Source organism: Malassezia japonica, chromosome 5 (assembly GCF_029542785.1).
Source record: "Malassezia japonica chromosome 5, complete sequence".
NCBI lineage: Eukaryota > Fungi > Basidiomycota > Malasseziomycetes > Malasseziales > Malasseziaceae > Malassezia > Malassezia japonica.
Window position 1 is genome coordinate 328,696 of NC_083374.1, and position 26,123 is coordinate 354,818.

Sequence of the window (26,123 nt, forward strand, 5' to 3'; positions counted from 1 at the left end):
TTCGGCCGAACGACGATGGACGCGAAGAAGGGTGCTCGGGCCGCCGCCGCGGCGGTGCGCGCGCCGTTTGTGGTGCTCGTGAGCGTCGTGGGCCTCGTCGCGCTGCTGCACGCGGCGGGCCTCGCGCTGTTTACGAGCGGGTTTTTGCTGCAGCGCGTCGAGCTCGCGCCGCACGCGTCGTGTGCGCCGAAAGAGTGGCACCTGCCGGTGCCGCCGCACGGCGCGGCAGAGGGCGAGGCGCATGCGCTCGACGCCTGGGACGCGGTGCTGGCCGAGGGCGAGTGCACGCTCCCCCCCCGCTTTCGCAAGGCGGTCGTGTGGATTATCGATGCGCTGCGCTACGACATGCTGGCGCCGGTCAACGCGAGCGAGGCGGATCCCTACCTGCACAACCACCTCACCGCGCCGCGCGAGGCGACGGACACGCGCCGCGCGTTCCTCGCGCACTTTCTTGCGGACGCGCCGACGACGACGCTGCAGCGCCTCAAAGGGCTCACCACCGGCTCGCTGCCGACCTTTATCGAGGCCGGCGCCAACTTTGGCGGCGCAGGCAAGGTCGAGGAGGACAACTGGATCAGCCAGTTTCGCCAGCGCATGCTCGCAGAGCGCGGCCTGGAGCTGAATGCGACGTCCGGAGCGGGCCTCGCATTCGTCGGCGACGATACGTGGGACATGGTCTTTTCTTCGCTCTTTGACGAGGGCCGTGCGTGGCCCTACTCCTCGTTCAACGTCGAGGACCTCGACACGGTCGACGCGGGCGTGGAGACGCACATGCTCGAGGAGATGCAGCGCTCCGACGCGTCCCTCACCATTGCCCACTCGCTCGGCGTGGACCACGTCGGCCACCGCTTCGGCGCCGCGCACCCCCGCATGGTGCCGAAGCTGCAGCAGATGGACGCACTCGTGCGCAGGGTTATGGACCGCCTGGACGACGACACGCTCTTTTTGCTCCTCGGCGACCACGGCATGGACGCCACGGGCGACCACGGCGGCGACTCGGAGCTCGAGGTGGGTGCGGGCCTCTTTGCCTACGCCAAGCGGCCATGGGACGGCGGCGCGACCGGCGACGAGGACGTGCGTGCGGTACTCGGCGCTGACGCATTCCAGCCCTTCTCGCCGCTCGCTGGCACGCACCGCTCCGTGCCGCAGATCGATCTCGTGCCGACGCTCGCGCTGCTCCTCGGCGTCCCGATCCCGTTCAACAACCTGGGCACGGTGATTCCGGAAGTGTTTGCCTCGCGTTCGAGCCCGCTCGGCAAGCCAAACGCACGCCTGCTGCGTGCGCTGCGCATCAACGCACGCCAGGTGCACACCTACCTCGACGCGTACGCACAGCACTCGGCGGACCTGCAGCCGTTCCGCGCAGAGCTCGACACGCTCTGGAAGGACGCGCTCCAGAAGGACGCACAGTACGCGCTTCTCGGGCAGTCGTGGCGGGGCGATGCCAAAGAGGCTGGCCGCGCAGCCGCGCAGGCCTACGCGGCGTACACGCGCCGCGCCGTGCAGCACGCACGCAGCGTCTGGGCGCAGTTTGCGGATAGCAAGATTGTCGCCGGCCTCGTCGTGCTCTTGGGCGCGGTCCTGTGCACCGCGTGGCTCTGGCATGCGTCGGCGCACGGCGCAGAGCTCAGCATGGCCGAGCTCGGTGCGTACCTCTATCCGTACGTCGCCACGAGCGCGGCGATCGGCGTGGGTCTCGCGCTGGCGCTGTCGCTCGCCAAGACCCTCGTTCCCGTACCGTTTACGCGCCTCGAGCTGGGTCTGCTGTGCCCCGCTTTGCTGGTCGAAGGCGGGATCTTGCTTTCGGCATGGCGTCGCACCGCGCCGCGCATCGCGTCGGCCACGCCGTACGCCACGGCCGCCGGCGTGCTGATCCTCGGAGTGCACGCCGCGTCGTTTGCAAGTAACTCGTTCACCATGTGGGAGGACCGCATCACGCTCGCGCTCCTCGCTGCCGTCCTGCTGGCGCGTGCGGCGCTCGGGTACGGCGCGCCCACGACGCGGCTCCAGCAGCAAATGCCGCTGCTGGCGCTCGGCACACTCGTCCTCCTCCGCGTTGCGGCCATGAGCCGCGTGTGCCGCGAAGAGCAGGCGCCGTACTGTACGCCGTCGTTCTACGCGCGCAATGTGCGCCCGGACGGCAAATTTGCAGACAATCCCGCGTACGCATACGCGGGCCCTGCGACGAACAACCCCTGGATGAGCGCCGTTGCGTACGCCATCGCGTTCATCATCCCCGACGCCTTGCGCCGCATCCTCAGCGCAAGCCAGGCGCAGCACAGCACCGCGCAGACGATGTTTACGTGGATCGTGCGCCCGTCGCTCCTGATCGGCGCGGCGTTCTGGCTCGCAGACTGGGCGCACGGCCTCGACACGCTCGACGAAGGCGCACGCGCCGGCCTGCTCGAGCTGAAGCGGTGGGCGGGTCTGGCGGACCTCGTGCTGGTCGGCATCATCGGCATTGCCTACTGGATCCTCGCGCCGTTGCCGCTGCTCGTGCGCCGCGACGGCGAGCGCGCGGCCATCCTCGGCTTTGCAAACTCGATGGGCAGCATGTTTTTGCTGCTCGAGGCGGTTATCTTTGCGCTGCTCTTTTTGCTCGCGCAGCCGATGGGCCAGCTCGCGCTCGCACTGTGCTTCCTCGGCCTCGTGATCCTCGCGGAGCTCGGCGACAATGAGCGCGACGTCCAGGTCGTGCGTGCGGCTCTCGTGCGCGAAGCCGCTCAGGACAAGAACACGGTGCCGCAGCCCGCGCTGCCAACGCTCCTCGAGTCGGTGTCGATCGCACTGCTTGGCTACGTCGCGTTCTTTGCCACCGGGCATCAGGCGACGTTCTCCGCGATCCAGTGGCGCGTCGCGTTTGTCGGCTTCACGACCGTGACCTACCCCTGGTCGCCGCTGTTTGTCGTGCTGAACGCGTTTGGGCCGCTGAGCATTTTGCCGGCCTTTGGCGCAGTCCTGCTTGTGCTGTGGAACGTCGCGCCCCACCGGCCCCGCCCGGATACGCCGCCGCCGCCGCCGATGCACACGGCCGCCGCGCTGCTGCGCACCGCGACGGGGTTCCTGCTCTACCACGCGGTCCTGGCGCTGAGCGCCGCACTATTTGCATGCTACTTCCGCCGGCACCTCATGCTCTTCAAGATCTGGGTGCCGCGCTTTATGACGGGCGCGCTCGCGCTCCTTCTCGCGGACGTCGCCATGCTCCTCGCGCTCGTCGCGGCGTGGCGCGTCGCACACAAGGTCCATAGCGTCTTTGCCACGCGCTTTACGTAAATTTGCCTTTTTTCCTCCACCCATGGAGCGGATCACCAAACGGCTGCACATCTCGGGCCTCACGCCGAATTTCTCGCACACGGCGCTGCGTGAGAAGCTCGAGCAGTACGGCGAGGTGCAGGAGCTCGAAGGGTGTGATGACCAGTACGTCGACGCGGTCGGAAACCGGCGGCCATACGCTTTTGCAACGATCCACGCGACGCCGGCGCAGCTGCAAAAATGCATGAATGTGCTCAGCGGCGCGATCTGGAAGGGCGCAAAGCTACGCGTGGGCGAGGCCAAGCCGCGCATTACTGAGCGCATGCTCAAGCGAAAGGAAAAGGAGGAAAAAGTCACCGAGGCCGCTCAGGAACGCCAGCTCGAGCGCCGGAAAAAGTGGCTGCAGAAACGCCCGTGGCTCGGCGTGCAGCCGAACGATATGCGCCCAGTGACCATGGAAAAGGTCAAAGAGGGCGAGTGGGGATGGAAGGCAACGCCGACGGGGCACCTCGTGCGCCCGATGCATATGCGCCCGACACGCCCGTTGCCGCGCCCGGCGGATCACCCACACAAGCGCAAACGGGGCTCGTCAGAACGCGCACACCGCGTCACGATCGACCCGACGCGGTACCCGCGCGAGCACCTTGCAGGGAGCTTGCTCGACGCACTTGCCTCGGGGTCGAGCGAGCAGGTGCGTTGGGAGTGCACCGAAGACGACCATGGCGTGCATTGGCGTGCATTGAGCAAGGACGGCAAGGTCCTGGCCACTGAAAGGGTGCCGGAAAAGAAGCGCGTGCAGATCGCAAGCAAGTGTACACACGATGCATCGGAATGGGACATGCCGGACGATTTGCAGATCCAGCAGGCGATGGCGACGCAAGAAGTGCCGACGTCGCTGTTTGGCGGTGAGGATCAAGGCGAAGGAGGTGCTTGGTGGGACGAAGGGGGAAAGAGTGCCGTGCATGAGCCTCGTGAGGAAGAGAAGGACGAGGAAGAGGAGGAAGAGGAGGAAGAGGAGGAAGAGGAAGAAGATGCCGATAAAGATGCTGATAAAGAGACTCAAGAGGCGGACGACGACGACGACGACGACGACGACGACGACGACGACGACGACGACGCGTCCGAGCTTCAAGAACTGTTTAGCAAGCATGACGATGCGCCTGAAGACCTCTTTGAGCATACCAAGCCCTCATCTTCGGCATGGTGGGATGAGCCAGAGCCACAAGCACCTGCACAGCAGCCCGAACCCCCTAAACCCACTCCTCCCAAACCCATTCACCCTTCAGAGCCCTCGCGTGCGGCGCCAGTCCTGGACGAATCCGACTTTTCGGATGGCTACGAGGAAATGCAAGGCTCGGCGCCGGCCGTATCCGGCAGCGACGAGCGTGCTCGTGCACTTGCGCTGCTAGGTGGCCTGATTGGCTCGGACCGGACCGAGGCGCCACCGCCTGTGCATGTGCCTTTCACCGAGTCGGATGATGAAGATTGGCCGACTGCCCCGCAGGCCGATGAGCCTATGCAAACGGAGCAGCCTATCCAAGCGCCGGGAGAGCCCACTTTTCCGCTAAAGGAGCCAGCATCAAAGGAGCCAGCACCAAAGGAGCCAGCACCAAAGGAGCTTGCTCCCAAAGAGTCCAAACCATCCACCGAAACGCCGAACCCCCTGGCCAGTCTTGATACCACGACGGACGTCGAATCTACCCAAGCTGCACCTACGGATTCGAGCGACCCCAAACCATCTACCTCGCTCAAGGACATGTTCCAGCATGATGGCGGATTCTCGCTCTTTGGCGCAATTGCCGAAGAGGACCTCGACGATATGGTGCTCGAGGATCCCTTTGAGCCTGCGCCCGCACCCGCACCCGTCCCTGTCACTACGACCACCCCCCGCCCTGCATCCGTGCGCCTCCCCCTCCTGACGACCCCCGCGACGCTCGGACGGAATAGCCTGCTCGAGGTCCTGCAGCGTTCCGGCTCGACGCCCTTTTGGTGCGTCGACTCGGACGAGGCCATCGACGAGCGCTGGAAAGCGCAGCGTGGCGAGCTCACGCAAAACTTCAAGCGGATGCATCGCGAGGCCGTCAAAAAGACACGCCGCCGCGTCGCGGGCTCGCGCGCGAGCACCGGCACCACCCGACCCGGTGCGGCGCCGCCCGCCGGCCGTGTACCATAGCGTCTCCACATGGCCCGTTCGCATCGGCCGAAACGGCCCGACCCCACCCCTGACCACCATGTTTGCTCTGCGTTCTGTCCGTGCTGCTGTGACGCCTGTGCGCTCTGCTGCGCCGCTGACCGCGCGTGCGACGTTTTCCACGTCGCTTCCCCGCCTGTCGCCTGCTGCGACCGAGGCCTACACCAACATCCAGGTGTCGGACCCGAAGGAGGGCGTGCGTCTTATTACGCTGAACCGCCCCAAGGCGCTGAATGCGCTCAACTCGCAGCTCTTCCACGAGCTGAACGACGCTGCGAAGCAGGCTGACGAGGATGCTCAGATCAACGCGATCGTCATCACTGGCAGCGAGAAGGCCTTTGCGGCCGGCGCCGACATCAAGGAGATGAAGGACAAGACCTTTGCCGAGGCGTACAAGTCCAACTTCCTTGGCCACTGGTCGCAGCTTACGCAGGTGCGCAAGCCGATCATTGCCGCGGTCAACGGCTACGCCCTGGGTGGTGGTAACGAGCTTGCGATGATGACCGATATCATCCTCGCCTCGCCGACCGCCGTCTTTGGCCAGCCCGAGATCAACCTCGGTGTGATCCCTGGTGCGGGCGGCACGCAGCGCCTTACGCGCGCTATCGGCAAGAGCCGCACCATGGAGATTGTGCTCACCGGCCGCAACCTCACCGCTGATGAGGCCGAGGCCGCTGGCCTCATCTCGCGCGTCGTTCGCGAGGGTTCGGTCGTGGACGAGGCTGTGGCGGTCGCCTCGCGCATCGGCAAGAAGAGCCAGATCGCGATCCAGGCTGCAAAGGAGGCCGTCAACTCTTCGTACGAGCTCTCGCTCGCCGAGGGTATCCGCCTCGAGCGCCGCCTCTTCCAGTCCCTCTTCTCCACCCACGACCAAAAGGAGGGTATGGCTGCCTTTGCCGAGAAGCGCAAGCCCGACTTTACCAACAACTAGGTCATAGTCTATGATCAACGATAGTAATCATCGTCGCTGCCTTCGTCGACAGCGCCCTCGTCCTCGTCCGAGTCCCGAAGGATCGAGTCGTCAGGCTCGACGTCGTACTTGCGCGGCGCACGCGCCGCCGTCCGCGACGAGCCGGCGCGGCGCGTCGTGGGGGCTGGGATATCTTCGTCGTCGTCGTCGTCAAACTCTTCCTCGGACTCGTCCGTCTTGCGCCGCGCTTTGGGCGCAGCCTTGGGCTTGGGTGCAGCCTTCGGCGCGGCCTTTGCACGGGGTTTCGGCGCAGGCTTGGCGGCTTTGGCAGGAGACAGATTCAGCTCGTCGTCGTCCGCGGCGTGCTTCTCCGGTACCACGGCAGGCGTCGAGTCCGGCGCAGGCGTCTCGGCCTTGGTAAAAGCCGGCTGCTTGGGCGCCGGCGCGGCCGCCGCGCCAGTCGCCTTGGGCTTCGCGGCGGGCTTCTCCGGCGAGATGCTCATCGACGACTCGCGGTCCTCCTTCTTGACCGCCTTCTTGGCCGGCGCGCGGCGCTTGGTTGTCGACACCTTGACCTGCGACGAGCTCGTGGCGGCCGCGAGGCGGGCGTCCTCAGCGAGGACCGCATCCCACTCCTCGAGGAACTGCGTCAGGTCCTCGTCCCAGAGGTTCTGGGGCGAGCGGCCCAGGAGGATCTTGAGCTGGTGCTCAGTCTCGTCGCGCTCTTTGAGCAGCTTCTCGACACGCTCGCGCGTCAGCGAGTAGATCGCCATGCTCAAGAGGTAGTCGTAGTCGGTCACGCCGCCCGTCTCGGCCGGATCCTCGTCCTCTTGCGGCTCCTCGGCCTTGTCGACGATGCTCTTGGCCTTGGCGACCTTTCTCGGGAAGGCCTGGAAGTCGAGGCGGCGCAGCTCCTCGACAATCTCAGCCTTCTTGCGGTTCGACACGCTGAGCTCGCGCGAGATAATCATGCTCACGAAGCGTGCCTGGTTCGACAGGCGGTCGTACACGAGCTTCAGGTCGTCGACCAGGTGCTCCTTGCGGCGCTGGTAGAAACCGAGGCGCAGGAAGTAAAAGTCGTCGAGAATCTCGAGGGGCGACGCGTACTTCTTGATCTTGCCTTCGGGCGAGAAGAGGACCATGTTTCCGGTCGAAATCACGCTCGAGAGGCGGAAGAAGGCGTCGGGGCCGATCTTGCTGATCTCTTCAATACCCTTGGCATTCAGCTCGACGATAAAGTGCACGGTCGTGTCCGTGTGGTACTCCTTGTACTCACGCACCGTCGCGGGCGTCTTTTCCGAGCCCGACGTGCGCTCCTCGAGCCACTCTTTGTAGGTCGACGTCCAAGTACGCACAGGGAGCTCGGTGATCTCCCAGTTGCTCTCATCGAGCTGCGTCGCGCGGCCTGCGACGCGGTAGCGCTCCGGCGCAGTCTGCTCGATCGTACCGGTATAGCCACGGTACCACGGAGCCATCGGCGCGTACTCCTCGCCCGACATGCGGCGGCGCAGGTTCGCGACAACGTCGGCGGGGTTATAGTTCGGCACAAACGTGCTCCAGCCAGTGCCAATACCCTCGCCACCGTTAAGGAGGACCTGCGGCACGACGGGGACGTACCACTCGGGCTCGATACTCTGGCCATCGTCGTCGAGGTAGTTGAGCAGTGCATCGTCCTTTGGACTGAACAGAGCGCGCGTAATTCCCGGCACAGCCGTAAAGATATAACGGGCGCTGGCGGCGTCCTTGCCGCCCATCGAGCGCGTACCAAACTGACCGTTAGGCGACAAGAGGTTCACGTTGTTGCTTCCGCAAAAGTCTTGCGCGAGGCCGACGATCGTCGCCGAGAGACTTGCCTCGCCGTGGTGGTAGGCAGTGTGCTCCGAGACGTAACCCTGGAGCTGCTGCACCTTGATCTCGGTCTTGAGCTTGCGCTTGAAGCAGCCAAAGAGCACTTTGCGCTGGCCGGGCTTTAGTCCGTCGACCACCGACGGGATCGAGCGGATGTTGTCCGCCATCGAGAAGAGGATCAGTTCCTTGTTGATAAAGTCCGAGATGGGAATCTGGCGGATGCGGTGGTCGAGGAATGTGCCCGGGACAAACTGGCGCAGCCACTCTTTACGGTCGTCGGCCTTTTTCTTGTTAAAGGCGAGGTCCACAAGTTCGCGGTCCCCGGGGCGCATCGTCTCGAAAGAGAGCATGTGCGTGTCCATGTTGCGGAAGTACTTCTTCATGTCCTCGGCCTTGGACGTACCGAGACCCTTGAAGTACTTGATCGTCCAGCCGCGGCCGCCGTCGGCGCTCTCCTTCCAGCGCTCGTACTCGGGCATGGTAAAGAACGACTTGACTTCACTTCCCTTGCTCGCTTTGACAATCGGTGTGATGAACTCGACCAGGAAGTTGGGGATACGCAGGAGCGAGGGGTAAAAGTGGTCGAGAAAGTTGATAATCAGGCCCTTGATGTGCGAGCCGTCAAAGTCCTGGTCGGTCATGATCATCAGCGAGCCGTACCGCAATCCGTTGACCGAGTCGTACTGCTTGCCGTGCTGGAGACCAAGGATCTCTTTGATGTTCTTGATCTCGGCGTTCTTCCTAATCGCGTCGTGCGTCGCCTCGCGCACATTCAGCAGCTTACCACGCAGCGGGAACACACCGTACGCATCGCGGCCGACCTCGCTCAGGCCCGAGACTGCGAGCGCCTTGGCCGAGTCACCTTCCGTGAGGATGAGCGTGCACTCGGCGCTGCGCTTGCCGCCCGCCCAGTTGGCGTCCTCGAGCTTGGTCACCGAGACGCGCGAGCGCTTGCGGCCGTCCGAGTTTTGGAGCTGGCGGTCCTGCTGGAACTGTGCGATGGACTGCACATTGTCAATGACGCCCGAGCGGAGCACCTTGCGCGCAAACTCGTCCGGCATCACCCACTTGGAGCCGAATGCGGACGGCTTGAGCGTGAGAGTCTCCTTGGTCTGGCTGTCGAACGAGGGGTTGACAATCTGGCAGTTGACAAAGATCCAGAGCTGCTGGCGCACCTGGTTCGCCTTGACTGCCGCGCTCTTTTTGCCCTTGGAGACGTGCTCGAGGATCTTGTTGACGATCTGCGCCTCGACGTGCTCGACGTGCTTGCCGCCCTTGATCGTCGCGATGTTGTTTACAAACGAGACCTGGCGAGCGCTGCCATCCGAGACGGCAAAGCCCACCTCCCACACGCGTCCGTTGTTTTCGCTAGTGTCAAAGACAATGGTCGGTTTCGGCCCCGCGGCGCCCTCCTCCTCCTTCGGCACGCCGCTCATTTCTTGGATCGAGTTGACGTACATCTCGACGTACTGCTTAAAGTTTTTGACCTTGATGCGCTCGCCGTTCAAGAACACCTTGACGCCCTTGACGGTGCCGGCCATGTCGTAGACGCGCTTCATCAGGAGCGCCTCCGTATCCGCATCGATCGAGTCCATGTGGAACAGCGCGAGGTCCGGCTTGAACGTGATACACGTAAACTCCTCCTTGCGCGAGTTCTTGGTGATTTTCGGGGCGCTCTTTTTGTGCATGTGCTCGGAAAAGACCTGCTTGTACTTTTGCTCGCGCTCGCGGTCGGCCGTCTCGACGGTAAACTCGGTCGAGTAGATATTCGTGAGCTTGGCACCGAAACCATTCCGGCCACCTGTCACCTTTGCCTCGTCGTCGTCGTAGTTCGAGGAAGTGAGGAGGTTGCCAAAGATGAGCTCGGGAATGTACACCTGCTCCTTTTCGTGCATCTCGATCGGGATACCCTGACCGTTGTTCCACACGGACACGGTGCCCGCGGCCGTGTCGATATTCACCTTGAGCGTGTCCATGTTGGGGTCGCGCACCTTGTTGTCGGCGGCGTTGACGAGAATTTCGTCAAAAATCTTGTAAAAGCCCGGAACGTAGGCCGTGTCGCGGTACACCATCTGCTGCTTCTGTGCGTCAAAGACCCACATCGTCTCGGTGCGCCTCTCGATGCTACCGATGTACGTGTCAGGGCGCTTGAGCACATGCTCCAGCTGGCTCAGCTTCTGGTACGTCTCCGACGCACTCTTTGAACGCGCCGCATTCGCCTCAGAATCCATGGTGGGCCGTACTTTTACACGGGTGCTCAGTGCAAACCGTTGGACGAGCAGGGGACAGCGACAAAAGCCCAAGCGCACGCCGCCCGAGCGCATATAAACACTTCAACACTCGCTCTGGGCCACGTGGCGCTACACCACGTGATACTCCCACGACGATGAGCGCGGAGGACCAGCGCGAGGCGCGGCGCAAGCGCATCCTCGAGCGGAGCGGCGACCGCCTGTCGCGCATTACAAACACAGGGCGCGGCGAGGGGTACGTCGGACTTGACACCAAGCCGGTGCCGGCGCCGCGCGCGGAGCCGAGCGGCCCGAGCGAGGAGAGCTCGGTGACACCGAGCCCGCTGCAGCCCACGGCCAAGCCGGACGAGGCGCTCGGCTCGTTTGCCAAGCCCGATGGCGATCCTCTTGCGGCGATGATGGCTGCGATGCAAGGCAAATCGTCGCAGGCGGGCGCGGACCCCATGGCAATGTTCCAGCAGTTCCTCGGCCAGACGGCCGGCGCCGCGGGCGATCCCCACGCGATGCCGGCGGTGCCCGAAGTGTCTGCGGCGACGCTGCGTCGCGCGGAGCGCCTCGACCGCCGCATGCGCCTGGTGCAGACGACCGTTATTCTCCTGTTTGCTTTCTACGTCGTGTTTGGCTCCATCTTTTCCCCGGCACCCGAAGGTATTGCGGGCCGCGCGCTGGACACACCAGCCATCGCTGCGTTTGCCGAGCACTCCTACCGCAAGCAGTGGGCGTCGCTCGCGCAGCAATACACGCCGATGAGCGCGTGGCTCAGCACGGACGACCCCAGCGTCTTTCCGTGGGGCGCGCTCCGTACGCCGCTCGACTATCTCCAGCCGTACATTGGCAAGGCGGCGCACCCCGCCAACCTCCCGAGCTGGCCCATCTTTTGGGTCTTTTTTTCGCTCGAGGCGGGTCTGCAGGGCATCCGCATCGCCTTGCAGCAGCAGCTCCCTGCCGCGCCCCCGACCGGTGTCGGGAGCGTGCTGAGCATGTGGGCGCCCGGCGTCGTGCCGTACCTGGCGCCGCTGCTGTCGGTCGTGAGCCTCCTGAGCTCTCTCGTGGACGACCTGTGTATTCTGCTCTTTGCGATCGGCCTCGGGGTACTATTTTGCCACGTTCAGAGTTCGTAGCTACAAGGACCATACTTTGATGCAGCTGTCGCGCGCGCCGGTCACTGCGTAGCGGTCCATGTACCGCAGGTGCTCGGCCGGTGCCGTGTGGCCATTGATCGAGAGCGGCGCGTGTTTTTCCGAGGTGCGGTTGTACATCTGGGTCAGCAAGGCGACTTACATCGAGGGCGCGTGCGCCGCACGCGGTGAGCACTTTGCGCGAGTCAAACTGGAGCGCGGTCACGGGGTAGTCGTACTGGAGCGTCTCCACGACGTTGCCCATGCGCAGGTCCCAAATGCGCACGGTCTTGTCGAGCGAGCCGGACATGAGGTGCATCTCGTCAAACTGCAGGCAGCTGATCGGCGCGGTGTGGCCGAGGAGCGTGCGGTGCGCCTGGCCGGTGCGCAGGTCCCACAGACGCACGCCGCCGTCGCCGCTGCCACTCGCCAGCGCGTATCCCCAGAACTGCACGCCGCCGACAAAGTCTTGGAACATCTCCCAGCTCCCGTCCTCGTACGGGGGCGTGGGGTAGGAAAATGGGCCGGTGAACTGGTTCGAAATGCTCCCCAGCGGGTCGATGTTCGGATCGGGCGACGGCGGCGCAAACGGATCGTCGGGGCGCAGGTCGACCATGGCGTGCGTGCTGGTGTTGGACATGGCCCACAGGATATCCATCGTAAGCACACACTGGCCCGTCTCCAGGTCCCACTGCCGCAGCGTCTTGTCCGCCGCGCCGGTGACGAGGCACCCGTCGTCAAAGTAGAGCGCCGTGACGCCTTTCGAGTGCCCTTCGAGCGTGCGCACACACGGATCCTCGGCGTCCTCGCCGCCGGTCCCTTCCAGGCGCGCGGACAGAGCCGTCTCGTAGTCGTCGACACGCCGCAGGTCCCACAGGCGCAGCGCATGGTCGAGCGAGCCGGTGACACACAGCTCGTCCTCGACCTGGAGGCACTTGACCGTGTCCGTGTGGCCCCGCAGCCGGCCGACCTCTTCGCCGGTGCTCAGGTCCCAGACACGCATATTCTCGTCGGCAGACGCCGAGACGAGTGTGCCGTACGGCTCGGAAAAGTCGAGCGCCGTGATCGGACCCGCATGGTTCGCGAGCGTCATGAACGCCACGCCGGGAGGCAGCTCGTCGTGCTCCGACGGGAGGAACACGGGCCCTTTTCGCCGCCGGCTGGTGCCGCGGTGCGTCGGCGGCTCCTGCGGCAGGAGTGTCGTGGCGTCGAGGCCGCGGCCGCCCGGCATCGAGCGCCTGTGCCGCTGGAGCTCGAGGAGCTCGGTGAGGCCTTGCACTGCGTAAGTACCAACACGTACGTTCGTCGTCCAGCTCGAGCTCTTCCTCCCGCACCTCGACGAGCTTGTTCTGCAGCGAGGTCTTGATGGCTTCCAGCGCGGCGATCTTGGCATCGACTTGGACAATCTCTGCGTTATACAGGTTTCGCCGGATGGTGACGTTGCGCATCTCTTCGGTGATCTCGGCGTTTTGCTGCTCGAGCTCCTCGAGGGACAGCAGCTTCTTTTCGGCGCTCGCCATCCTTGTGACGCGCTCGCGGCGCGGCCGCCGCTCGGTCTGTGCACTGGCGATCGCACGCACGTTGCGCCGCCGCGTCTTGCCCGCGTACGCCTGGGGCACGGTCGCCTGGAAGCCACGCAGGAGCGACACGGGGACCTCGTCGCGCTCCGCGTCGAGCTCGGACGTGTCGAGCGCCGTTTCGAGGTCCGCGGTGGCGCCTTCGAGGATGCGCTGGCTCTCTTCCAGCACTCCCACATCCATCGAGGTCATGGGCTGGTTCGCCGGCGTGCGCGCGCCTTTTAGGCCGGAGAACTGCAGCAGCGACGAGCTGATCCTCGCGAGCGACCGCGCGGGGTTCTCGATCGAAAACTGCGGCGCAAGCAGCAACGTCGACCGCTTCAGTGGATACGGATCACGCGAGGCAGAGAGCTGGCCGGCCTGCAGACTCACTTTGGTCAGCGCATTGACCATCGCCGGGGTCATCAGGTGGGGCGCCATCTCGGACAGGAGCCGGCTCGGCTCGCTCGCCGCGGAGCGCGGCGCATCGATATCGTTACGGTGCGATGAGCCGGTCGAGCGGTGCATCCGCTTCACCGGACTCTCGGTCGAGCGCTGCATGCGCTTCACCGGGCTCTCGGGCGCGCTCGGCCACACCATCGCGTCCAACAAACCGTTGTGCACGTGATCTTCTTCTACGATGGCTCGCGGTGCTCGGCATGCCGCGGCGCTCCGCGCGACGCTCGCGACGCTCGAGGAGGGCGTGGCGACGCGCCGTATGCCCGCGCTCAGCGCGCTGACCTTCCGTATGCCGCGGACGTTTAACGATAAGCGCACTTGGTACGCCGCGCGACTGACGCAGGGACCTCATGCGCAAACAACTGCCGACAATCGTCTATGCGAATCCACAGGTGTCGGTGGACGTCGCGCCGCTCGGCGAGGGCGAGGCGCCGAGTATGCAGGCGCAGTTTGGTACGCCATTCCGCTAACCCAGCCAACATGCCACCGCGCACCATTGTTCTGGCCGAAAAGACCCCGACGGAAGTCGTGCAGGAGCTGCTGACGATGGGCAAGTTTGCTGGCAAGGCATAGATAGCTACCTCGGGTATGTAAAGAAAAAGTCTACAGAGGGATTGTGGGGAGCGCCGAACGGCCGCCGCCCAGCTCTTCGTTGCGGATGTGCTCGCGCTCCGGCTGCTCGACGCGCCAGAGCGTCGCACGCGCAACGCGGTCCTGGGCATGGCGCAGCAGGCGGCACATCGCCTCGACGACCGTCGGCGTGTGCTGCTCATCGTGCGCCTCGCCACGCGTGGTGAGCGCCTTGACGATGCTGTCGCGGTCCAGCGACGGGACCACGCGGCGGTTCGTGCCGAGGAGCTGCTTCGCCGCTGCGCGCTTGCCGCTTGGCGAGACGCGGCGGACGGGCGTGCCGGAGCGGCTGCCGCCGCACTTAGAAAAGGCCTGGGGGGCACTGCCGCCCGTCGCCTCGGCATAGATACGGATCAGCCCCTGGGCCTCGAGGCGGTCGAGCACGTCGAGCAGCTCCGAGGTCTCGAGAGGCGATACGAACCCGGCGTCGTCATGGAGCATCGCGTGGTACGCCGTCTCGAGCTCGGCAATGCGCACGCCGCCGTCGACCGTGCTGGGGTTCAGCTGCGCGGCCGCACGCTCCTGGATCGTGACCCAGGCAAGGAGCAGGAGCTTGGCGTGCACGCCGAGCGCACGCACGCGCGCAATCTGCGCGTGCCCGGCCATGTGCGAGAGCACACGCAGGATGTGCTGGGGCTGCACGCGCACCGTGTCGCTGAGCCCTTTCGACGCCTGCTCGGCCTCGGCGAGGTCCAGCGCCTGGCGGCAGGTATCGAGCGCGCGGCGCAGGTCGCCCGACACGGCCGTGAGCTTTCGTGCGAGCAGCTCGAGGGCAGGACGCGAAAAGAGTGGCGCGTCGATGCCGAGCATGTCCATACGCCCGTGCACCACCGCGCAGACATCGGCGGCGCCCATCGGCTGGAACTGCATCTGCTCGGGCTGCACGCCGCGGCTCGAGAGCAGCGGGACAAAGCGCTCCGTCAGGTCGAGCGAGTTGGCAATGCCAATCAGGCCGACACGCGCCGACGGACGCACGCGGCTCGGCAGGCAAAAGAGCCGGTACAGCACATTTTGGTGGACACGGGTATGCAGCAGGTGGTCGAGCTCGTCGAGCACAATGATCAGCTCGTGCTGCGCCCGGCGCTCGAGCTCCGCCTCGAGGATCTCGAGATCACGCCCGGCATCGTCGCTGCGGGGCACGCCCAGCACCGCCAGGATCTCGGAAGCGACCTGGTGGGGGTGCGACAGGCCGACACAGTTGATCAGCGCAGTCTGGACCTGCGCACCGGCACGCTCGGCCAGCACCGAGCGCACGAGCGCCGTTTTGCCGGTGCCCGGCATGCCGGAAATGTACAGGCATCCCGACGTCGCTGGAGCGTCCGCACGCAGCCACCCATCGAGAAAGGTATGCAGGATGCTGCGCTCGCGCTCGCGGCCCACCAACGGCGCCTCGGCACCGTCGCGGAGCAGCGCACGAGCCTGAGCATAGAGGGAAGGGGTATTCTTGGTCGGCGTCGTGGCCGGTGTCGTGGCCGCGCTGCTCGCGCTTCCGAGGTCAAAGAGCGTGGAATGGGCCGTCTCAGATGAGCTGGGCGTCGTGGAAAAATCGGCGTGGCGCACACGCGACGGCGTGCGCGGCGGCGTAGGCAGCGACACGGCCGCTTGGGGCTCATCCTTTTCCTCGTCCCGCGCCGCCTCGTCCTGCGTCTCTTCCTCCTCGTCCGTTTCACGCGCACGCGCCCGCGTCCGCATCGCAATCGCACTGCCAAACGCCCGGCCGGCGCGGCGCACCTGCGCCTCTTCGCGGAGTACGCCCGGGGTGACGGAGCGCACCGGTGCAATATTTTCCTTGTTGTCGTCGACGCGGCGGCGCGTCCGCGGCGGCGCACCCGCACACCCGCCGAGGCGCGCAGACGTACGCCTCGGCGGGCGCTCGTCCTCGTCGCTGTCCGACGGGCACGTATGCTTCAGCCGCTGCGCCGGCCGTGCCGGCGGCTCGGGACCGCTTTTCTGGCGCTCTTCCTCGCGCGCCGCAGCGCGCGTGCGTGGCCGCGCGCCTCCCATCTTGTCCGAGCTTGCCGTGGTGCTGGGGAGCACCTGTGTCGCACCGAGCGGAGCACGGCTCTGTGCTACGGTCATAGTGGACAGGGGCAAGCAATTCCACGGAAGCCTTTTCGCGCTCCCGCACGCGCAATGCAAGCCCATTTACGCGCTACGGCGCGCCATGCGGCAGATTCCAGTGATGCGTCATGCAGACGCGTCCGACAGGACAAGTCACGACGCGTCACGCATCAACCACGTGGGACATGCCTCGGTATGCGTTGCCAGTAAGGTGTTCGGCCGAGGAATGCGCGGCGCGCCCTGCGCGGTGCAGTGTGCCCCGTGCGTCGCCGAGGGGCCAGGGGGGCGGAGGCACGCCAGGGGTTGCAGGCTAGCGCTACGAATAGCCCCCACGGTACTGGGGCCGAAAGGGGCTCGGGGCATCCTGGTCGCGGCGGTGGCCCTTGCCGCGCCGCACGCGCCGGGGGGGCGGCGAGCTCGAGCGGGGACGGCTCGCGCTCCGCCCGGGCGGCTTGCCCCGGCCGGGCGTGGGGGGCCGGCGTGGATCGCGGCCCCGCGGCGTGTCGGGGCGGCGAGGTGAGTCGTAGGTCCGGCCACGGGCGGGGGAATCATAGTCCACAGGAGGGCGCCGTAGGGCCTGGCGGCGTGCAAACCAGTCGGAGTCGTCATCACGCTCCATATCTTCCAGGAGCGAGGGGCGAGGAAGGAATGCGCCGTCGCTTCGCCGCCGCCGTGCGGGGGGCACCGCGACGGGCGTGCCGCGTACCGGTAAGTCCTTGCGGGGCTTGCTAAAGGGGCCCGACGACGCGAGCGCCTCGCTAAATGGCGAGGGATCGCCGGTCGGGCGCGTCGGATTCGTGCGGCGCAGGAAACAGTCGTCGCCCCAGTGGTGCCCGGACGCGGCGCAGTTGTAGCACCACTTTAGTGACGGGTCCCACTCGGGCGGCGGCGCATCGTCGTCGGATGCGTCCGAGTCGCTCTCGTCGCTCGGGCCGCTCTCGTCGCTCGGCTCGACCAGCGCCGCGGCCCAGCCTGCGCGGTTCTTTTCGCGGCGCTGCGTGCGCTCGGCCTTGCGTTCGGCGCGGCGCTCGAGGTGTCGTGCGCGCTTCGCCCGCCGGTGCTCGTACTCTTCCGGCGTGTTGTATGCGTAGATGCGCCAGAGCGTGGGACAGCTCGTCTCGGGATGCGACATGCTGCCGCAGCGGTCGCAGATGCGGCTGCGGCCTGCGGTACGGGGCTGGGGACAGTCCTGTGTGAGCCGCACGACGTACCTTGCTGCGGTGCCCGACACCGCCGCACCGGAAACAGCTCGTGCCAAGGGGGCAGTCGCGTGTCGCGTGTTCATCCACTGCGCCACACGCAAGACACTACGTTAGTCGCTCGACGTACCTGTTGGTAGGGACACCGTTTCTTGTCGTGGCCAGCTTCGCCACACACCGGGCACACGCCTTTTTGGCGGCGGTCGTCCGCCGCCTCCGCCTCGTAGTATCGCGACCCGGGCGCAGCATCAAGCTGCTCATAGTCTCCGTCTGCCGTCGGCTCCGCCGGCGTAGGCTCGGGCTCGTCCGCGACAATCGCGACGTGCTCCGGCAGCTGCAGGCCGCTAGTCTCGGTGGGCTCGGGCGGCGCCTCCGCTTCAAGCTCGGGGATATCTGCACTACCCGTGTCTAGCACAAAGCTCGAATCGCCCGCATCCTCTTCCGCGCTCTGCGTACCACGCGACGCTCGACGCGCCTTTTTTCGCGCCATGCGGTCTAAAAAGTGAACGACGTCCTCCACCGCCACGTGGTCTATCGAGGCACCCGGAGCACACCGTCGTGCATGTCGTAGCGGATGCGAAAGGTGTCGCGCGCGGCGGCCAGCACGCGCATGTCGAGTGTGTGGTACAGCAACGTCTCGTTTTCATGCTCGACGCGCGCGGCGCAGCCGAGCAGGGGCGCGTTGCAGCTCGAGAGGCCAAGCCCGATCGGGCCCGATGCGTTCGGCGGCGGGCCGGCCGCGTTGCACATCAGCACATAGCACTCGTTCTCCATGGCACGGCACACGGTAATCGCGTCTGGGTAAGAAATGGGACGTACTTAGGCATGCAGATTCACATTTCGGGTTCCATGCGAGCGCCTCGGGGCCGGAATCGTCGGCAAACCAGCACGTCGGCGCAAAGACGACGTCGGGGCCGATCCACTGCCCGGGCCTGTCGAGGTCGACGTACTCGGTCACCTCGCTCGGCGGCGCGGTCATACGCCGAAAGGCTTCCGGGAACATTAGGTCCCAGCACATGACCATCGACGCGCGCACCGAAAAACCACGCGCCGTCTCAAAGACAAAGAGCGACGGCTGCTCGTCCATCGGGTGACTATCGTCCGTCGCAGCCGTAAGCACGGGGCGCTCGGCATGCCACAGATTGCGCTTGGTATATATGCCGCATACTGTGCCGGTGCGGTCCAGAAAGTAGGTCGTATTGTACAGTCCACGCGCCGGCTCCTCGGCAGTGCCAAAAGCACGGTGCTGCACCGCCGAGCCGGTCACGATCGCGATGTTGTTCTCTTTTGCAATGTCCGCCACCTCGCTCACCCACGGTGCGACATCGTGGCCTTCCAGCGCCGCACACTTTCGCACACTGTGCCACGCGCCGTGCGTCGCGCCGGTGAGAAAGTACTCGGGGAAGACGATAACATCGGCCCCGTGCACTGCAGCCTCTTTGGTCAGCGCAGCGAGCTTGGGCAGCACATCGCCAATCACGCCTTCCGTCGAGGTGTTGGGGTAGACCTGCGCAAGCACAACGTGCAGGCGGCAACGCTCCTCCTCCGCCCCGGCGCCGTGCACAAACGCGCCTTGCACTGGAATGGACATTGTGGAGGCGGCCGTGCGCATCGGGATCGGGTCTGACCACCGTGGGGATGGCGCGCGCGGCGCTCCCAGAGGAGCTCAAGGAGTCGATTCTGGTGTATGCATGTTCACTACCACGTAATTCGCAAACCGAGGTCAAAGAATACCATGTGCGCAATACACGCGTGTCAGACCTGCTTGGGAATGTAGAGGCGGTCGTGCCAGGCACGCTCTCCACGCTCCTCTTCCCCGCACCGACGCGCACCGAGCTGGAGCAGGAGGAGCGGGTGGAACTCGATACAGAGATGGTGACGCAGGTCATGCAGCTTAGCCAGAAGCACTATACGCTGGGCGCACAGCTCCTGTACCGTGCGCCGGTCCTGCAGCGGCCGTCACAACTGATGCAGCTTGCCCGGACGCTGTCCAGCCGACCCGTGCTGGGGCGCATGGTGCGCCACCTGTATGTGGGGACGACTACGCCACGGACAGAGCTGCCCATGTCCTTCTTTCAGGGGGGTCTCGCGAGCTACGAACGCGGCCTCTCGCTGGCCCCCGAGTTTCGCGGCGTCGGCGGACGCAACGCGCACCCGTGCGAGCCGAACGGGTCGCTGCTGCCGCACGTCACAGAGCACGACATGGCCGAAGTGTGCGCCTTGTTCGTGGGGCCGCCCGGCGCACGGGGGTTTGATATCTACCGACCTGGATTTGACCGCGACGACGAGTGGATCGGCAAAGGGGCATGGGTACTCCGCCTGCACGAGGCGCGGTGCCTCCTGCACTGGGCACGCGCCCTGGCGTACCAGGCGCGCCTGGAAGAGGCTACAAAGACGACGAATCTGGACGAGTTTTACGGCACGCTCCGAAAAGAGGCAGAGGACGCAAGTGTAAACCTCGCAGCGTTTCTCGAGGGCCAGGAGCCCAGCGAGGCGTACGACCTCCTGCAGCGCCGGACAGGTACAAGACACGACCCACTGGACTGGGACGATACTGCAGCGACACCGGCCCCCATTCCGGACGCACTGCCAGTCGACCAACACGAAAGCTTGGTCGCCCTGCAGTGGCGCATCCTCGCTGAGTGGCCACAGGAATGGATGGCACAGCTCCCGCGCTGGCTCTGTGTTCTCCTTGCCCAGGCCATTGCGCATGGACAGTGGGCTGGCCGCACGTGTACGCCCGCGGAAAGAAAAGCGATCCTCGGCGATACGTACAGGACCGACGCGCGTCTTGTGCACGCGCGGCAGTGCGGCGCGTCGTTCTTTACCGCGCGTGACCGCTTTGATGATCCGTGCTTGTACGCACGGTCAGGCGTCATGCACTTCCTGGTCGGCAACGAGCTCGGGAATCCTGCGCAGGCGCAGCAGGCGCAGCGCGACACGACCGATTTTTGGGCGCAGCCCGGGCAGTCGCTCGACGGCGATCCTATTCCCCCGACGATCGACCAAATGGTCCTGGCGTCATTTGCGCCGCGCCCGCTGGGCCTGGCGCCTAGCCTGCTGAGTATCCCGGGTAAGGAGCCTCGGCACACCGATATCCCGCTACCGAGCGCCGAGCCTACTCTGCCGCCGACGCTCGGCGGGCTGATTGCAACGGTGCAGTCTGTCCTAAGTCTAACACCCAACCTCGAGTCGCTTGGCCTCTCGGGTGTGCTGGAGCGCGTCGTGGCCGGCCAGCGCTGCGCCATGTCGCTCCCCCATCTCGACCGCGTCTACCTCGGCCCACCGCCGCCGTACTGGGCGCATCCCTTGCTCTTTGGCGATGCGCACCACCCTGCTTTTGCCTATACGCGCCACATTTCCATTACAGGATGTCTCTTATTCCAAGACGAGGCCGCGTCGCTGGCCGGCGCGTTTGGCGCACTACCCAACCTCGAATCGGTGACCTGGTCCATGTTCCACAGCACGTGGGAGGAAGGCGCACACAGCGTGATTGCCGCCCTGTCCACCATGCTTGCCCCGTCGCGGTCACAGTACAAATTTCCTGGGCGCTGCGGCGTAGGGGAGTTGACCGTGGTCCTGCACGCGGTAGACTACGAGGCAGTGCGCACGAATGCACCGGCGCACTTGCTCGAGCATCCCCGGCTGCGGCTGCGCTGCGCGCCAAAAGAGTACATCGGCCAAAACCACGCTATCTTTACAGAGTGGGCTACAGAGGTATATACGTAGCTACCAATACGATAGCAAAGTGACGCACGCCGCAGCGGCAAGGGGGAACGCGACGCTGCCCATCACCTGCTGCGCAGCGCTCACAAAGTGCGTGTCGTCCGGACCGGCCGCGGTACCGACCGGCATCGGCGCGGAGGCTGTACCAGCCAGTCCTCCAGTCTTGATTTCACCCACCGTACCGGTAATAGGGGGCGGTCCCGAGGTCGAGTCTGTGTAAGCAAGTCGACGTACTGCCCGACGCACTCGTCGAGTTCGAGGCGGTGCTGTTGCCGGACGCCACCGACGACGAGTTTCCTCCACTGCTCGACGCAGCAGCGGATGATGACATTTGCGTTGGGCTTGCATTCTGCGCGCTTGCGCACGAAACCAGCGCCGCAACCGCGATCCACACAAACAGGCGCATGGTGTTGGTCTTGTTGAGCGAGGTTCTCCACGCGGAACTGACCGACCTCCACACATCCATATGGCGGGACGGGCGTCGAGCATCGACAGCGTCTCGACCGCATCCGACGCGACGGTCGAGGAATGGGAGGATGGCAACGTGAATCAGACCCTATTTGATGCAGACACAGAGGCTATTCCGCTGCGCACATTTGGCGGGCAACCAGACGACGCCGGGCGGCGGACGTGGCCCCAGCGAGGGTACAAGCGGTACCTTCCCCACGACCGCGCGAGCCTCTGTATTCTAATTGGCGTGACGGCGCTCATCATTAGCGTCGTGCTCCTCATGCCATGGCTCGCAGGGTCTAGCGAAAGGCGCATTCCTAAGCATGCCGGAAATGCAACGTCGGCACCCGGCAATGTGACCAGCACGCTGCTTTCTCTTTCCTCTGTTTTGGACACCACTAGTTCGCTGGCGGTGCCGGGCGCGCCGGGCGCGCCGAGCGCGGCTTCGCCTGCGTGATTGTACACCATGATACCCACTGCGCTGCGCAGGCGATACCCTAGCAAAATCCGACGACCTATGTACGCTTTCCGTAGCACGACACTCGTTCTATGCGTCTCTCTTGTGCGTCTCTCTGCCGCACTCGCGGGTGTCGTTGCCCTTGCTTCCTGCTGGCAACGTACGCCATGCTGCGCTGCTGCGCCGCTTGGGGCCGATGCCGCGGCATTCCGGTGGGCGACCTTTTAGGTCACATGCGTGTTGGGGACAACACCAACACTCGGCAGTGTTTCACGCGAACGGCGATGAGCGCGTACGGGTCGCAATCGTATCCCGCGCCCGAGTCCTACCGCGACTCGGGCGAGGGATGGGGCGATCATGCGACGTATCCCCAGTCGTATGACGAGCATTCGGCGTACCCCCAGCCCTACGGCGAGGAGTATGCCACCTACTCTCAGACACACGGCGAGGAGCAGGCGGCCAGTGCGTGGGCCATCCAGAGTGACGACGAGGAGGACGATGCGGAAATCGACTCTGATGAAGGTGCGCAACCCTACTTACCCAGATTGGGACGTCTACCGCGACTTTAACAATATGAGCCAGTCTCAGAAGCCAGAAGGAGTGGCCGTCGTGCCGGTCCCCCAGCGGGATCAGGATTCGCTCCCGTCGCGGCGTACAGCAACAATCGGCGGCATTCCGCCGCATCATACCCGGCGGTCTGGTCCGCATCTCGTGTCGTTCCAGGACACGAGTGGCGCGTATCCCGTGACGTTTAGCGACAAACATGTGCACGAAATGCAAGGCAGCACCGCCGACCTCTCGCGGGGCTACTCGTTTGCAAATGACGACTCACGGCCATTTGCACACGACCTGGGCGACTCGGCCTTGGAGCTTGCGCCCCTTGGCGAGGAGTTTACTTCTGATGAGCACGAGCGAATGACGCGCAAGAACCAGCGGCAGCGCTGGAAGTACAGCCAGCTTGGCGCTGTCGACTCCTGGCTCAAAGGATACAAGCCAATCTGTGGATGGTTCGGACCGCGGGCGGCCGTTGCCATCGGATTTGCGTTTGTCGTGGTGCTGGGCATTGCGCTCTACTTTGTTGTCCCCCGTGTGCCGAGTGTGAGCCTGATTACGAACCAGCCCTTAAAGCCGCGCGACGGCGAGGGCGCGATGAACATCACCGGCTTCCCCACCGGCTTTGTGATGAACGGCACGCTCTCTATGCGCCTAGACAATACCGATGGATGGATTCCGTCGCACCTCAAGTCGCTGAACGCCGTCGTGAAGTATAAGCCTGCCAAGACCAAGGTCGGCGAGGGCAAAATTTCGGGCAACTGGATTGCCGGCCGGAAAGTGAGCTCGCTCAGTGTGCCCATCTATTTCAACTACAAGAGCTTAAACAGCACCGGTGACGAGACGCAGCTGGCCTTCCAAGGCGCATGCGCGCATCCATGTACGTCGATCCACTGACCCAGACCGCGGTGTCACCCGTACCAGTATGTCTCCCTGCTAACCCAGACCTCGACCTCACGGTGGAAATCACCACCGACATCCAGGCCGTGCCGGGCACGCAGAAGAGCACCATGGATCTGACTAGCTACGCGTGCCCTTGGGTCTTGCCGAATTAACATATCCTGTATTTTGATTGGCTGGATCTGTATGCCCTATGACATGATCGACGCGTCCGACAGGCCCCGGAAAATGCACTGACGCTAAAGGGGTACTGGCATTTTCACCGTAGTGCTTTCTTCGCGCCATGACACACTCCTCGTTTGAGCCCAGCGAAGTAGGGGGCGGCGCGAGTGGCGAGCATGGCTCCCACTCGACCAGCCACTTTTTTACGGCTGCTGGGCACAAACTCAGCTCGATGTTGGCTCGGACCAACCTCGACGAGGAACAGCACCCAAACCTCAAAGTGCGCATCATGACATGGAATATGCACGGCACAATTCCGAAAGGTGACCTCGAGATCCTCCTGGGTCACTGCGATGTGTATCGGCCGGAGGAAGTACCGCCGCGCGAAGAAGGTATGCCGCCTCCGCTGCCGATGGACAACCAGCACCCCTATCACATGGTCGTGATTGCGTGTCAGGAATGCCCGTGGGGCGAGGGCGGTCAGCTCACCACAACGCTGCATACCGCGGGTGAGATTGGGAGCATGACGCTGGGGCGCGTGCGCGCGGCGCGCGATCTGCGCAGCGGCGAGCACAAGCGGAGCGACACGACACCAACGATGCCTACTTCGCCCGAGCTAGATCGCGAGCTGCGCAACGCCAACTCCAAGGAGTCTCTCAACTCGCTTTCCGGGGGCCTCTCGCAGCGGCGCAAGGTCCAGCGGCCTCCACTCATGGTGCATATTGACGACATACCCGACGACAGCGAAAGTCCCCAGTCGCCTCGGTCCGAGGCTGGTTTCTCGGAGCCCAAGGGCGGGCGCGGCTGGAGTAAGATTTGCGAGGACTGGTACTGCCGTGCCAAGAACCCCACGCCGATTGCCTCGCCGGTCAGCTCGCCTATGCAAAACCGGGAGATGGACCTGGACATGCGCACCGTGGACTCCGCGCCGTCCGTGGGCCAGATGATGGACCGCGCGGGGATGCGCTCCAGCTCGGGCAATGTTACACCCAGCGCCGAGTCGCAGGTATCCAGCGTGAATAGCGAGCCGCTGTCTCCGCCGGTCCTCCGCAATCCCCCTCGGCGCCTCGGCCCCTATGAATTGGTAATCAAAGAGCGGATGATGGGTTGCTACTCGGCCGTGTACGTCTGGCGGCCGTGCCGCGACCTGGTGCATGGCGCAAGCTCCAACATGGTCAAAAGCGGCCTCCTTGCTGGCCGCATGGGCAATAAAGGCGGCGTGGGAATCAGCATCCACTTTGGCACGCTCCGCCTCCTCTTTGTCAATGCCCACCTCGCAGGTATGTCGCACAGCTAACCCAGCGCACGCAAACAAGCTTGGAGCACGCTTCGATAATGTGACTCGCATCCAAAACGAGCTACGTGTGGACACATTCCTCCCCCCTGACGACCCCCGGAACAAACTCGAAGACATTACGGAGAAATTTGACCACGTATTCTGGTGCGGCGACCTAAACTGTATGTCTCTCTTCTGACCCAGTCCGCGTCGATATCACGCGAAAGCACGCCGATTGGCTCATCCAAAACAAGTCGTACGACCACGCGTTGGCGTTTGACCAGCTGCGAAAGGCGATGCGTGAGGGCCGGATCTTCCAGGGATTTGACGAGGCACCGATCCGATTCCCGCCCACGTACAAGTTTGACATTTTACGTGCGCAACTGCACCACGAGGGTGTGTCTGACGGCCGCGCATCGGTCGAGGAGTCGTTTGACTCGCCGCGCGCGCAGCGCTCTGTGTGGAAGCGCATGCTCGGCCGCTCGCCAAAGGAGGGGAAGAAGGCGCACAAGGAAAACACGGCGACACTCGGCCGTAGCACGTCGCAGGACTCGCTCTCGAATGTCTCCGAGAGCTCGTCGATCATGGAAGAAGCGACGCAGGCCCTGCGCCAACACGGCTCTTTGTCAAATCTGGCCGAAGGCACGACTGAGAAGCCCATGGATTCCAAGCTGGCCTCGGTCATGAAGCAGACCAACCTGCGGCGGCGCACCTCGGCCGCGAGCTCTTTGCACTCTGGTGCGACGTACGACTCCAGCGCAAAAAAGCGCGTGCCGTCGTGGTGCGACCGCGTTTTATACCGCTCCAACGGTTTTGCGCCACGAAACAAGCGCCGCTCCGTCTTTTCGCGGCGGCACAGCGACTACGCGCATCAGAGTCGTACGATCGACGACGACCCGGCGAACTACACCGATGCTTCCAGGAGGAGTCTCGTGCATGCCCCGCTGCAATGGCTCCATGCCGTCACTGGTCGCGATGAGACGGTCGAGGCAGGTGGCACGGGCCACATCACGGTGCTCGAATACCGCTCCATAGACGACGCCGAGGTCGAGCTCCTCGGCGCGCGCTCGGACCATCGCCCGGTGATCCTTAGCGCGGCCATCGGACTGTAGCTCCACATCCACGTG

General features: G+C 64.6%; 14 protein-coding genes across 14 annotated transcripts; 9 read left to right on the forward strand and 5 right to left on the reverse strand.

Annotated features, from left to right (window-relative positions):
- Positions 1 to 15: 15 nt before the first annotated feature.
- On the forward strand, positions 16 to 3,273 carry GPI13 (mannose-ethanolamine phosphotransferase gpi13; the record flags this gene model as incomplete). Its single annotated transcript, XM_060266889.1, has 1 exon — positions 16 to 3,273. The coding sequence occupies one exon, from the start codon at positions 16 to 18 to the stop codon at positions 3,271 to 3,273; it is 3,258 nt and encodes a 1,085-aa protein (XP_060122872.1).
- A 22-nt stretch (positions 3,274 to 3,295) lies between these two features.
- On the forward strand, positions 3,296 to 5,425 carry MJAP1_002958 (uncharacterized protein; the record flags this gene model as incomplete). Its single annotated transcript, XM_060266890.1, has 1 exon — positions 3,296 to 5,425. The coding sequence occupies one exon, from the start codon at positions 3,296 to 3,298 to the stop codon at positions 5,423 to 5,425; it is 2,130 nt and encodes a 709-aa protein (XP_060122873.1).
- Positions 5,426 to 5,483: 58 nt separating this feature from the next.
- Positions 5,484 to 6,374, forward strand: ECHS1 (enoyl-CoA hydratase; the record flags this gene model as incomplete). Its single annotated transcript, XM_060266891.1, has 1 exon — positions 5,484 to 6,374. The coding sequence occupies one exon, from the start codon at positions 5,484 to 5,486 to the stop codon at positions 6,372 to 6,374; it is 891 nt and encodes a 296-aa protein (XP_060122874.1).
- A 14-nt stretch (positions 6,375 to 6,388) lies between these two features.
- Positions 6,389 to 10,432, reverse strand: TOP2 (DNA topoisomerase (ATP-hydrolyzing); the record flags this gene model as incomplete). The annotated part of the gene is made up of 1 exon (XM_060266892.1): positions 6,389 to 10,432. The coding sequence occupies one exon, from the start codon at positions 10,430 to 10,432 to the stop codon at positions 6,389 to 6,391; it is 4,044 nt and encodes a 1,347-aa protein (XP_060122875.1).
- Positions 10,433 to 10,587: 155 nt separating this feature from the next.
- On the forward strand, positions 10,588 to 11,571 carry MJAP1_002961 (uncharacterized protein; the record flags this gene model as incomplete). Its single annotated transcript, XM_060266893.1, has 1 exon — positions 10,588 to 11,571. One exon carries the CDS (start codon positions 10,588 to 10,590, stop codon positions 11,569 to 11,571), a length of 984 nt encoding a protein of 327 aa, XP_060122876.1.
- Positions 11,572 to 13,724, reverse strand: MDV1 ([histone H3]-dimethyl-L-lysine(36) demethylase; the record flags this gene model as incomplete). The annotated part of the gene is made up of 3 exons (XM_060266894.1): positions 11,572 to 11,709; positions 11,732 to 12,846; positions 12,869 to 13,724. The coding sequence occupies 3 exons, from the start codon at positions 13,722 to 13,724 to the stop codon at positions 11,572 to 11,574; spliced, it is 2,109 nt and encodes a 702-aa protein (XP_060122877.1).
- Positions 13,725 to 13,764: 40 nt separating this feature from the next.
- On the forward strand, positions 13,765 to 14,156 carry MJAP1_002963 (uncharacterized protein; the record flags this gene model as incomplete). The annotated part of the gene is made up of 3 exons (XM_060266895.1): positions 13,765 to 13,904; positions 13,927 to 14,036; positions 14,059 to 14,156. 3 exons carry the CDS (start codon positions 13,765 to 13,767, stop codon positions 14,154 to 14,156), a joined length of 348 nt encoding a protein of 115 aa, XP_060122878.1.
- Positions 14,157 to 14,186: 30 nt separating this feature from the next.
- Positions 14,187 to 16,292, reverse strand: CDC6 (AAA ATPase; the record flags this gene model as incomplete). The annotated part of the gene is made up of 1 exon (XM_060266896.1): positions 14,187 to 16,292. The coding sequence occupies one exon, from the start codon at positions 16,290 to 16,292 to the stop codon at positions 14,187 to 14,189; it is 2,106 nt and encodes a 701-aa protein (XP_060122879.1).
- A 298-nt stretch (positions 16,293 to 16,590) lies between these two features.
- On the reverse strand, positions 16,591 to 19,064 carry MJAP1_002965 (uncharacterized protein; the record flags this gene model as incomplete). Its single annotated transcript, XM_060266897.1, has 4 exons — positions 16,591 to 17,463; positions 17,604 to 17,921; positions 18,017 to 18,270; positions 18,293 to 19,064. 4 exons carry the CDS (start codon positions 19,062 to 19,064, stop codon positions 16,591 to 16,593), a joined length of 2,217 nt encoding a protein of 738 aa, XP_060122880.1.
- Positions 19,065 to 19,111: 47 nt separating this feature from the next.
- On the forward strand, positions 19,112 to 21,044 carry MJAP1_002966 (uncharacterized protein; the record flags this gene model as incomplete). The annotated part of the gene is made up of 2 exons (XM_060266898.1): positions 19,112 to 21,006; positions 21,041 to 21,044. 2 exons carry the CDS (start codon positions 19,112 to 19,114, stop codon positions 21,042 to 21,044), a joined length of 1,899 nt encoding a protein of 632 aa, XP_060122881.1.
- A 22-nt stretch (positions 21,045 to 21,066) lies between these two features.
- On the reverse strand, positions 21,067 to 21,605 carry MJAP1_002967 (uncharacterized protein; the record flags this gene model as incomplete). The annotated part of the gene is made up of 3 exons (XM_060266899.1): positions 21,067 to 21,118; positions 21,231 to 21,411; positions 21,434 to 21,605. The coding sequence occupies 3 exons, from the start codon at positions 21,603 to 21,605 to the stop codon at positions 21,067 to 21,069; spliced, it is 405 nt and encodes a 134-aa protein (XP_060122882.1).
- Positions 21,606 to 21,665: 60 nt separating this feature from the next.
- MJAP1_002968 (uncharacterized protein) lies at positions 21,666 to 22,106 on the forward strand (the record flags this gene model as incomplete). Its single annotated transcript, XM_060266900.1, has 1 exon — positions 21,666 to 22,106. One exon carries the CDS (start codon positions 21,666 to 21,668, stop codon positions 22,104 to 22,106), a length of 441 nt encoding a protein of 146 aa, XP_060122883.1.
- Positions 22,107 to 22,390: 284 nt separating this feature from the next.
- MJAP1_002969 (uncharacterized protein) lies at positions 22,391 to 23,713 on the forward strand (the record flags this gene model as incomplete). Its single annotated transcript, XM_060266901.1, has 4 exons — positions 22,391 to 22,628; positions 22,651 to 23,538; positions 23,561 to 23,581; positions 23,604 to 23,713. 4 exons carry the CDS (start codon positions 22,391 to 22,393, stop codon positions 23,711 to 23,713), a joined length of 1,257 nt encoding a protein of 418 aa, XP_060122884.1.
- A 239-nt stretch (positions 23,714 to 23,952) lies between these two features.
- On the forward strand, positions 23,953 to 26,108 carry MJAP1_002970 (uncharacterized protein; the record flags this gene model as incomplete). The annotated part of the gene is made up of 3 exons (XM_060266902.1): positions 23,953 to 25,000; positions 25,023 to 25,178; positions 25,201 to 26,108. The coding sequence occupies 3 exons, from the start codon at positions 23,953 to 23,955 to the stop codon at positions 26,106 to 26,108; spliced, it is 2,112 nt and encodes a 703-aa protein (XP_060122885.1).
- Positions 26,109 to 26,123: the final 15 nt, after the last annotated feature.